Raw genomic sequence first — 12,021 nt, forward strand, 5'->3', positions numbered from 1 at the left:
TATTGACTAGCATTAGATTGTGATATGAGTTAGATAAGGTTAATAAATAGTTATTGACAGTTTAGAATGTAAGGTCCCACTTACGAAGCCTGTGTAATCGGGGAAGCGTAATCCTGCAAGCATAAAATGGAAAGGAAACATCATTTATAAGATAGTCTGTCATCTTGTATGAGTGTCACCACAAAAAACAAATGCCTAGAACTTCCATATTTATGGACTATGTTTCTATAAAATAACAAGACTTTGCTGAACTTTATAAAGTGAACTTGAGTGCGCATATCAGATAACTCAGAAATTTTATGCTGTAACATTACATTTGTCACTCAGTTTGCAGAAACATGACGTAGTGGTTGCCGTCTTAAAAGCTGAGCCTTGGGGCACCTGGGTGGCTCAGTTGGTTAAGTGTTCAATTCTTGATTTTGGCTCAGGTCATGATCTCAAGGTCGTGAGATGGAGCCCGATGTCAGGCTCCGTGCTGGGCATGGAGCCTGCTTGGGATTCTCTCTCCCTCTGCCTCTGCCCCTGCTCGCTTGCTCTCTCTCTCTCTCTCTCTCTCTCTCTCGATGTCAAGTAAATAAATAAATCTTTAAAAAAGAGAGAAAGTTGAGCCTTGTGTATGTTGGTGGCTTCTCTGCAGCTCCTGCTGCATCATTCACAACCTTGACCAAATCCCCTTCTGAGAAGGCCTTCACACAAGATAGGGAAAAAATGTTAACAGGAACAGTCAGCCCCAAGCGCTTGCCTTAAGCGGAATGGTGATGAGAGCCTTTCAGAGTGTTTTCAAATCCCTGAATCCTGTGTACTATAATGAGGCTGGGGAGTGCCACACTTAGAACACCGTGGACAGTTGATGATAGGTCATTAGGGTTCTCTTCTAGAAATGTAAATGTGAAATGTGGTGCTGAGGTGCGTCTGCTAAAGTGTATTTTTAGTACCCTTTCATTTCTACGTTATCCAATGTGGAAATGAAATTCATGACGCTGGTTACAGGAACTTACAAAATAACGTACAAAGAACAACTGATAAGAAATGTGCTTTCAGAATGAGTACAATGGGCAGTGTCACATAAACCGGTTGAAATGTTTTAAAAATCCATCCCCATCTCTTGTCTTGATGGCTCGGTGGAGCCAAATGGAACCTGGCAAAACAGGACATTTTTCTTCATTTAATCCTCTGAACAACCTGTGACTTTTATAGATAATAATCCCGAGACATGAGAGGTTACATAGTGCACAGAGTTTAAGTCCCCAGTTGTTCTTGTCTTTGAAAATTATATGTAACTCTAGAAGCAGTGTCAAACAATAAATAGGAAAGAAGAAGAAAAGTATGGGCCCTCTTTAGGAATCTGCCTACAAATTAACCTAAGTATTTAGCCTTTCCTCCTTTTGCATGTTTCAAGATGTTCAAAAGTGAATCAAATGTCTCCCCAAGCTTATTGTTTGGTCCTGATTAGCAGGCATTGTTCATTGTTGACCAGAAATGGGGCATTATACATACTTTGATTCAGTTTCAAAATAAAGTCCTTCATTTTAAAAGAACATCTGGTAAAGATCTTTAAAAACTTATTAAAATAGATGACTTTTCTATCCATACATGACAAATTCTTAAGATGTAGATCAATAAATTAGTTTTTTCCATAGGGTTTAGTGTGCTAACCCCACATGTTCTTAACTAATAACTTGGCGTTTTTTTCTTTAACTTAATATTAAACACACTGGCAGAAATAATCATTAAATAATACTCATTTCCTCTAACTAGCTATTGTAGACTTGCTTTGTAAGACACAACAATTAGATATTTTCTTGCCTAAGGGCTTCAGCTTATATGGTTGAGAACTTCAATTCCTGGTATATGGAAAGTCCTTAATAAATTGTTGCTGAACTTAATTGAACTAATTTTTTTTCATAGTACAAAATGATTGTTTACTTAAATGTCTATAAAATATTATGAACCACTAAAGGGAAATGTAAGTGTTAAAATAAGGTAATTTTGATACAAGCGTAAAATCTCAATATAGTATTTAAATAATCTTGCTCACATAGAGGGTATGATATTCCCTGGAAATTCCTTGGAATTTTTGTCTAGGGCTGCTTGTAATACCGGTTGCTTCCTTCTTTCCTCTGTGTTTTCCTACTTACTGATGTGTGCGCTGTGTCCTTGCAGTTCAACAACATGTTGCTATACTGTGTACCAAGGTTCAGCTTGGTGGGCTCTAAATTCACGGTTCGAACGAGGGTTGGCATTGATGGAATGAAAATCGTGGAGACTCACAATGAAGAATATCCACACACTTTCCAGGTATCTGGGAAGGAGAGAACGCTGGAGCTGCAAGCCAGGTGAGAGAAGCCTTCCTATCACACAGCTTTCCAAAAGCATCAGAATGAGTCGTAGCACAGAATAATTCTGAGGATCTTTCCCACGTGAATACTATAGACCTCTGGGAATCTGATTAGACCTAAGTAAAGAAACAGAATCTCTTAAAGGCAGGAATCATGTTATCCCTTTTGATTCCTTCGTAGTGCCTGGAGAGTGGTTTTCAGACAGTAAGAATTCAGTAAATTAAATTGACTCTTAGATTTGCAAGGTGCTCAGAGAATGAAGTGGTTGCGTTTGAGCCAGAGTTTTGAGTCTCGTAGGAAAGGGTTCTTCCTCCCTCCACCCTTCGTTTTGGTGCGCGATGTTTATTGATGCTCACTGTCCCGTGCTAAATGTTGAAGCATTAACTGTCAGTCCTTCAGTGGCTCTGCATTCATGTGACTTATTGACATTTTGATGGAGAGGATTTTCAGAGGAGGCAGAGTAGAAAAGGTAATGATTTTCCTGCCAAAGTTGGGGGATACAGGAAGGGGGCAATTGGGGTTATAATGGCTTCTGGAAACCAGGACTTCTGGAAGGGATGGTTCTTCATACAAGCTTTGTTGAGTTGGAAAGAAGGGCTGGGGTTCTGGCATCCATCTGCTTAACATAACCATGTTTGGAAAGAAAAAACCATGAGAACCACTGCAGTGGCTACCCCTGGGGTGAACCTCTGGAAGATAGAATGCTGTCATGTTTTGAAATATCTGCCTTAGAAGACTGCCCTCCGTTTATCCTACAAAGGCATATCATGGTGCAATTTGGGAACCTTCAGAAGGTCACAGATCAGAGGGTTAAGTACCAACCCTGACTCTGATGTTCTGATACCCTAGAATCTGGAGACTCAGCACTTCTGTTCCTTTTTGTTCTCTTGCACCAATAGCATATGGTTCTGGCTGCTCAGGTGAATTCATCCTGGATATTTGTACTTAGTGACTGCATAAAAGTTTGAAGTTCAGACTTTTAAAAGAGAATAATTCATTTTAGCAGGAATCTGTGCCCAGGGAATCAGGGAATTGGTGAAATTACAGTTAAGGGAGATACGGCAGGCTGGTACAGTTTGAAGAAGTAGCCCTTTGATTTCCCACAGAAAATCTATACTGAAGCTGCCATTACTTAGGGAGCTGCCTGGGGACTGCTCTAAGGATTAGAAGGTGGCATTTCGAGTATAAGTTAAAAGTGTAGAGGACTTGGCTTTGAATGGCATAGTTTTCCTACCTTATGGTGGGATTTTGGGCCCCAACCACCAAATCCGAGGGAAGAATGTATTATGCTGTGCTCGGAGGCTCCTGACCTGAGTCCTCACTCAGTACTTGACTCACTGAGTGAATGGTTCTGGCAACAGAGAGTTCTCATCAATAGTTCTGACCATCAGAGAAGTCTTCATTGCAGATGAAGGAAGACATTGCTGCTCTGAAATCCAGCATACTTCCAAATCTAAAAACCCGAGAGAGGTGTTGAAGCAGCAAAAGAGAGGTGATCAAGGTTTTGGGGGTTGCCTAAATGGACACTCCAGCCATGCATTAGCAGGTTGGCCTATTTTCTCTTCAGGATAGGGCTGATGCATGAGGAATTTTCTTACGTATAAGCAGTAATCACTTCGTAGAGTTCCAATATGCAGTATTGGATACATTTCAGTTGGTATTGAAAACACAGTCATTTTACCTTAAATTTCTTATTTCCCTAATCTCATTGCTGCAGTTATATTTCTGATTATATGGTGAATTGAAAAGCTGAATTATGGGGCGCCTGGGTGGCGCAGTCTTTGGGCATCTGCCTTCGGCTCAGTGCGTGATCCCGGCGTTATGGGATCGAGCCCCACATCAGGCTCCTCCGCTGTGAGCCTGCTTCTTCCTCTCCCACTCCCCCTGCTTGTGTTCCCTCTCTCGCTGGCTGTCTCTCTCTGTCAAATAAATAAATAAAAACTTTAAAAAAAAAAAAAAGCTGAATTAAGTGATTACTTTTCATCTAGTGTATGATTCTTACAAGAATAAGGGCAAACATTGGAAGTCTCAGAACATCAGCGTGTTACGGTGATTACGTAAGCCCAAAGTTGGGTATATATTTGGAGATATTTAAAGATCATTCACTTCCAAACCCACCTGGGAAAAAAAGCGTTCTGCTTTTCTTGCTAAATGATTCAGCCTTAAGACTGACCTTTTACACTCTGTTTCCTCTTTCATATTTAAAAGAATATTAAGTATTTTGTCTTGTATGGTTTTTATGTAATGGTTTTATATATTGCTAAATTAATTTTAAAAAACATAGTAATAAGTAAATTAGAGGAGTAAAAAAATCTGCCAAGACGAGGCAGTAAAACAAAAAGCATTAAAGACTTGTCAAGTTTCTTTGCATTGAAAAGGCTAGAAACAACCGGGAAATAGCTGTGATTCCAGAGCAGTGGAACTGGTTTTAACCAGGCAGGGCCCTGCAGTAGAAAGTCTCTTTTGAGGGGCAAGATTGAACCCCCCCCCCCTCAGGCTCTTTGTCCAAGGATCCCCAGGTGGACAATAAGCAGAATCTTCCATTTGACAGGCACGGATTCCAGCAGCATTCTTGGCACATCATGATGCTCAAGAATAAATTTGCTGGAAAGATGGATGATGTCATAGGAGCACAGCTCCGGCCAGCACCACGCGTATGTGATGCCTGTGGGAGCGAGGCATGTGAGGTTCAGGCTGGAGCTCACGCTTAGCCCTAGCCTACCAAACACATGCAAACAAAGAGAGCCCACTCTTTTGGCATTCTTCAAAATCCTCCAGTTTGGAGATCTAGCTGTGTCCAGAACCTACTAATGGGGACTTTCCTAATAGACTCTGTGACAGCAGCCGGCTGTATAAGCTACCTACAAGGGAGATGAAATAAAGAAAATTTGCCTCAGTAGGAAAATAGAAGACTTGACTATAGTCAAGGAAATTTTGTCCCAACAGAAAATTATTAAATACTGGAATGAGTCCATTAATCTGTGAAACTTCCTTCCTACAAGCATCTAAAATGTTTGCTTTGCTTTATCTCCAATAGTTTAAGTACGGTATTGCCTAAAGCTTTCTAGCAAAATTGTTTATCAAAGGAAATGTTAAATAGCTCCCTAAAGCCTTACAAAGATATTTTAGATTCTAGAGGATAATCGTAATCTTTTCTAAGATACGTTGTGACTAGTAGCCTTCAAAAGCCTCCTGTGTTTTCGTAAAGGTGAATTGGAAGACTAGTTGTGTGTCTGGTACAGTGCTAAATCTGCAGTTACCTAACATATTGAGCTAGGTGATGGTTGTTAAACTTAATTAACATCAGGGCAATATATTAATGGAAGCTAAATGTAACTATCCCAGTCAAAAGTTATGTGTACCAAAAACTCTGTTTAAGGGGCACCTGGGTGGCTCAGGTGGTTAAGCATATACATTTCTTCTCAGGTTGTAATCTCCAGGTCCTAGGATTGAACCCCAAATTGGGCTTTCTGCTCAGGGATTCTGCTTCTCCCTCTCTCTCTCTCTAATGAATAAGATCTTTTTTTAAAAATTAAAAAAAATAAAACTCTGTTTAAGAATTTTTTTTGTTCAGGGATGCCTGGGTAGCTCAGTTGGTTAAGCATCTGACTCTTGATTTCAACTCAGGTCATGATCTCAGGGTCGTGAGATTGAGCCCCAAGTCAGGCTCCACGCCCAGTGTGGATAAATAAAATTCTCTCTCTCCCTCTGTCTCTCCCCCTTTTCTTAAAAAAGAAAAAAAAGAATTAATTTGTTCAGTTGCCAGCAATTCTGTTTAATTTTTATGTAACTCCTCCCTAGACATCCCTGAATTTTCCAGAAAGTTGAAACAGCATTAAACCATAGTTTTATTCATGAGGTATAACTCATTACTTTTCTCTGTACTCACTTGAATTTTGTTTTGTTTTAGTTCTGAGCAAGACAAAGAAGAATGGATCAAGGTAAGCCATATTTCTGTTTTTTATTTTTGTTTTTTGGTAACCTTTGTATGTGTACTCAAACGTGCACATAGAATAGATAGAATAAAATCTGTCATATAATATTTGTCATCAGAACAAGGTCATTTAATTTTTAAGATCATTCTTACGTCATAGATGTTGTTCGATAAAGCATTTTCATTAATCTGCATGTGATATTTTAATGTGTGCTTTGAATCTCGTTTATATTTTAGGCTCTTCAACAGACCATTGATGCTTTCCATCAGAGACATGAGACCTTCAGAAATGCAATTGCAAAGGATAACGACATGCACTCAGAGGTTTCTGTAAGTCGAAATAAAGTCTTCAAGTTCTTTTCTCTTTGCAGTTGCAGATCTGTCTAATCATTTTCTTATCTTGCCTTTTCTCTTTGCAATGTCAGAACTGGCTATTTAGACAGAATCTCATTCTTTCTTACATGAATACAATAGTGAGTGCCTTTTTATGCTGCTTAAACTTCTTTAAACTTTCTATTTCTTTTCCTAGGTCATGAGGTTCATAGGATGATATGAGCAGTGTTTTCAAAGTCCTTTTTAATAAATTAGTAAATAAGTAAATAAATAGATGGAAATGACAGCATTTTCTATTAAAATTGAATCCATTTTAGACTGCTGAACTAGGGAAAAGAGCTCCAAGATGGATCCGAGATAATGAAGTAACAATGTGTATGAAATGCAAAGAGTCTTTCAATGCACTAACAAGAAGAAGGCATCATTGTCGAGCATGTGGACATGTAAGTGAGATTTCTTAATGATCATGAAGGTTGTTAGTAACTAGGTAAGTGTAGTATAATCATCAAGTTTGAAAAGGAGGGGGAAAAATCATTCAGTAAATAAACCACCTAATTGATAAACTTATTTTGATGACAGCTATGTGTAAAACACTGTGCTGGGTCCTGGAAAAAATTTGATAAACGAAATGATACCCTTCTTCACCTAGCTTACATTCTACTGGAGAATATAACAAAAGTCAAGTAAATAGACAAATAAGCATTTCAAATTACTATAAAAACAATAAGGAGGCAATGAAGAAGTTAGAATGGAGAATAATGTTAATGGAGGAGGACTTGAAATCAATTTTACTTAGAAAAATGAAGACCTGGGGCGCCTGGGTGGCTCAGTTAGTTAAGCGTCCGACTCTTGATTTGGGGTCAGGTCATGATCTCGGGGTTGTGAGATGGAACCCCCCCGTCGGTCTCCCTCTGCCCCTCCCCCTTCCCTCTCCCCCTATTAAAAAAAAATTAAGAAGAAAGAAAAGAAAAATGAAGACCTATCTGAAGGGTCGATATTTAAGCTGATGCCTAAAGAGAGGTGGGAAAGGCATTCGGTGGCTCTGTATGTCAGAAGCCCTGAGATAGGAGAAAATTGGGTCTGCTCTTGAGATGCCAGAGGTCATGAGGCAGGAGCCCAATGAGTATGCAGAACTGTGGCGTAAGAAGTAGTTAGAGGTAAATAATAACCAAACGAGTTGATGTCCTTGGGAAAACAAGAGATGGAATTTAAGGCTTCTAATGGGAGAGGGAAACTTCCCTCCATTATAACAAAAAGGAAAAAGGAAATGATGGGTGCAAATGTGGGTGTGTTTTTTATTTTATGGTAGGAAATTTTCAGTATGATGATAACTATGTTGTCATTGAAGTATGAGGAAGAGTCATCAGCTGAAAGAAAAGGGGGAAGGGTTGGAGAGATGGGGGAAATTCAAGAAAGAGGGCTCAGTATGAAATAGTTGTCTCTGGGCAGGGGAGTGAGCCTCCCCAAGGAGCAGGTGTGGACTGCTCTGTGCCCATTAGAGGTTTACGATTATATATGCAAAGGGACACACAGTCCACTTACTGGCAAGGATTGTTCTCTCACAAAATTCAACACCTCCAGCCAGAGAAGGCAGGTGACAAGTTTTCAGTGATTTGAGTTGTTTCATATAGAAAAGGTGAGGAGGAACAAAGCACGAAATGAGGCAGGAGAGAGAGAACAGCAGGTTTTGGATGGCCTTATAAACCAAGTTGAAGGTGATATACTTTCTTCTAAAAAGCAACAAGTAAACAGAGAAGGGTAGGCTGTGCTTTAATATATTAGTAGTATGCTAACGTGCAAAACAATTCTTATTGATAGTTCTTCTAGATTATTCTCTTATTGCAGATTTATTCTTCCATTTTTATCGTGAGTTTTCTCTCAGTGAAGCAGTTTTGTGGTCAAATTCAATTTGATTGCAAACAACTATTTTTCTCCCTGAGGGTAAGACTTTTGATCTGTCATTGAGTTTGTTTGAAACGATTTTAGGTATTGACTGATAGACTCACCTTCAGTAAACAAACAAAACTGTGTTTGAACGTGGACTACCAAAATACTATAATATGATTTGAAAATAAATAAGATAGTAGCTGATATGAATGTACAAATGCAGGCATGTCTAATTCCAAATCCTACAGTAATTTCATTGTAATTATGAGAAAACAATGAGTAGTTCTTTATCATGAATTTATATGCTGTGAACCTAAACTAAAAGTTTTACTAATATTTGTGTGTTCATAAATGCTTTACTACAAATTGGGAAAAACATGCTTCTAGAAGCAAGTAGATAATTTTTTATTTATTTATTTATTTTATTTTGTACAGATTTTATTCAAATTCCAGTTAATGTACAGTGTCATATTAGTTTCAGGTGCACAATATAGTGATTCAGCACTTACATATAACACCCAGTACTCACTACAGCAAGTGCCCTCCTTGATCCCCATCACCTATTTAGTACCTCCCCCACCTCCCCACTGGTAACAATCAGTTTTTTCTTTATAGTTAAGAGTCTGTTTCTTGTTGTGGCCCTCTTTTTTTTTCCCCTATGCTCATTTGTTTTGTTTCTTAAATTTCACATATGAGTGAAATAATGGTATTTGTTTTTCTCTAACTGACTTATTTTGCTTAGAATAATATTCTCTAGCTCCATCCATGTCATTGCAAATGGCAAGATTTCATTCTTTTTGATGGCTGAGTAATATTCCGTGTGTGTGTGTGTGTGTGTGTGTGTGTGTGTGTGTGTACACGTGTGTACACACTACATCTTCTTTATCCATCCATCAGTCAGTGGATGTTTGGGCTCTTTCCATAGTTTGGCTATTGTAGATAATGCTGCTGTAAACACTGGGTGCATGTATCTGAATTAGCATTTTTGTTATCTTTGGGTAAATACCTAGTAGTGCAATTGCTGGGTCAGAGGGTACTTCTATTTTTAACTTTTTGAGGAACCTCCATACTGTTTTCCACAGTGGCTGCACCAGTTTGCATTCCCACCAATAGTGCTCCTTTTTCTGCATGCTCCCCAACACCGGGTGTTTCTTATATTGTTAATTTTAGCCATTCTGACAGGTGTGAGGTGGTATCTCATCATGGTTTTGATTTGTGTTTCCCTGATGATGAGTGACGTTGAGCACCTTTTCATGTGTCCGTTGGCCATCTGTATATCTTCTTTGGAGAAATGTCTGTTTATGTCTTCTGCCCATTTTTTAATTGGATTATTCGTTTTTTGGGGTGTTGAGTTTTAGAAGTTTTATACATTTTGGATACGAATCCTTTAACAGATATGTCATTTCCAAATATCTTCTCGCATTCAGTCGGTTGCCTTTAGTTTTTTTGTTTCCTTCACTGTGCAGAAGGTTTTTATTTTGATGAAGTCCCAATGGTTTATTTTTGCTTTTGTTTCCTTTGCCTCAGGAGACATCTAGTAAGAAGTTGCTATGGCCAAGAAGATAATTTTTTAAACTGGAAGGTTTTTTCCCTAACAGTTATCCTATAATAATCAGAAAACAAACTGCTAAGAAATAGCATGCATTTGCATTGTACTCATTCATTTACTGGCATTTTGTAAATGTTCATTGGGTGCCTTATGAGCAAAATAAATAAGGACAATTTCTCACAGAGCTTATAGCCTAGTGAGGGTTACAAACATAAACTCTGAATAATCACATGAGTATATGATTAAAAACTCATCAGTGCATCAAGAAATGTAAGGGAACTTCAGTAGCATAGGTGACAAGAGACAGTGCTCTATTCTGGAAGTTGGAGGAGTCTTCCTTGAGGAAGTGAGATTTGAGTCAACATCTGAAGGATGAACAAGAGTTAATTCACTGAAGCAGAAATGAGAGAGGAACGGAGTATAGCACCTCAGGGGCTCTAAGAAGCCAGTGTCATAGGGGACACAAAGAGGAAGAGGGGCAGATTGTATAGCATGTTGTAGGCCATGGGGAAGAATCTGTTCTTTATCCAAGAGCAAAGGGTAAACTGTAAGGATTTTAAATAGAGGAGAAACCTATCAGATTAGCATGTATAAAACAGCATCTGGTGCTGTTTGGAAAATAGCTTGGAGGGATGTAAAAATAGAGGCTAGAGAAGGCTCCAGTAAGAATTCCAGTAAGCATGCTACAAGGACCAGTCATGAGACTATAATAGTCCAAATTACAACATTGATAGCTTGGACTTGGAAGGAAGATGTAGAAAAATAGACAGATTGAAAAATATCTAGGAGATAAAATCATCAGGACTTTGTAATGTGGTGACTCTGTGGGGTGATGTAGAGGGAGGTTTTGAAGATGATGACTCCTAGGTTTCTGACTTGCCTTGACTGGTTAGATGGCTGTGCTATTTTCTGTAATAGGGAGCACTAGAAGGGAACAGGTTGGGAGGGGTGGGGTGAGTCAGGAGAGATCTGAGGGCAGGGAAAATCAAGATCATTAGTTCATTTGGGAGTATATTGATGAAACATCCAGAAGCATGAAGGGTAAACGTCTGGACCAAGCCTTTGAAATCTCCTGCCTTTAAGAGTGAGCAAGACAAGGGTGAACAAGGAGAACCCATACTCAACAGAATTATAATACCATGGTATATACTCCATTAGGATACAGGTATCCTAATGTTCCTAGGGTATTCTTAGTCTAGTTTAAATTTGTGTTGAATATTTAACTCCTTCTTATTTATTATTGCTCTGATTATTGCTCAAATCTTTATGATTATTCACTTTTTTTAAATTTAAGGTGGTTTGTTGGAAGTGTTCTGATTACAAAGCTCAACTTGAGTACGATGGTGGAAAATTAAACAAAGTTTGTAAAGACTGTTATCAAATAATAAGTGGATTCACAGACAGTGAAGAAAAAAAAAGAAAAGGAATTTTAGAGGTATGGAATACTAAATGTTTGATAACTTTTAAATTTTTATGCAAGGAATATAGAGTTGTCTTTTAACCCTGAAGAATACAAACAGCATATCTTGTTACTTCTCTTACTATTTAACAATTTGAAGAACAAACAAGATTCATGTCCTATCCTGCTAGATTTGGGGATCATATTCAGTTGTGTAGAAAGAAGAGGGACAAGTGCTGTATTTTAATCAACATGCATTTGAGAGTGAAATACGCTGGTTTTGTGAAGGTGACTATAGTCAAATATTAGAGTATTACTTGTTTGTTCTAATGCCCGACTTATATTTTTTAATACGAAAGCTTTTCTGTCAGTTTTATCATATTGGCTTCAAAAACCACTGCCTGAAATTATTAAAATTCATGTTGAAGTATTTATTACCTGAAAATGTCTACCAACTTCTTGCATTAAAATCATCATTTGATAGCCAGTGACAGTAATCTGGTAACTGCATTGAAATATCATTGAAATGTCTTGCAAATGAATTGGACTCATGTTTTTAGACTAAAGTCAGAACCTCCCA

The 12,021-nt window shown here is 38.3% G+C and overlaps 1 protein-coding gene across 6 annotated transcripts in view; it reads left to right on the forward strand.

Moving 5' to 3' along the window:
• The window catches only part of FGD4 (FYVE, RhoGEF and PH domain containing 4), a 200,026-nt gene that overhangs the window by 178,722 nt on the left and 9,283 nt on the right, over window positions 1-12,021 (forward strand). For all 6 annotated transcript variants that reach the window (XM_026502132.4, XM_057303253.1, XM_044385557.3 and 3 more), the window contains 5 exons: window positions 2,164-2,336; window positions 6,250-6,280; window positions 6,511-6,603; window positions 6,924-7,049; window positions 11,337-11,477. In XM_026502132.4, the coding sequence (XP_026357917.3) occupies window positions 2,164-2,336; window positions 6,250-6,280; window positions 6,511-6,603; window positions 6,924-7,049; window positions 11,337-11,477 (564 nt within the window). The remainder of the gene's footprint in view (window positions 1-2,163; window positions 2,337-6,249; window positions 6,281-6,510; window positions 6,604-6,923; window positions 7,050-11,336; window positions 11,478-12,021) is intronic.

Source organism: Ursus arctos, unplaced genomic scaffold (genome assembly GCF_023065955.2).
Source record: "Ursus arctos isolate Adak ecotype North America unplaced genomic scaffold, UrsArc2.0 scaffold_26, whole genome shotgun sequence".
Lineage (NCBI taxonomy): Eukaryota > Metazoa > Chordata > Mammalia > Carnivora > Ursidae > Ursus > Ursus arctos.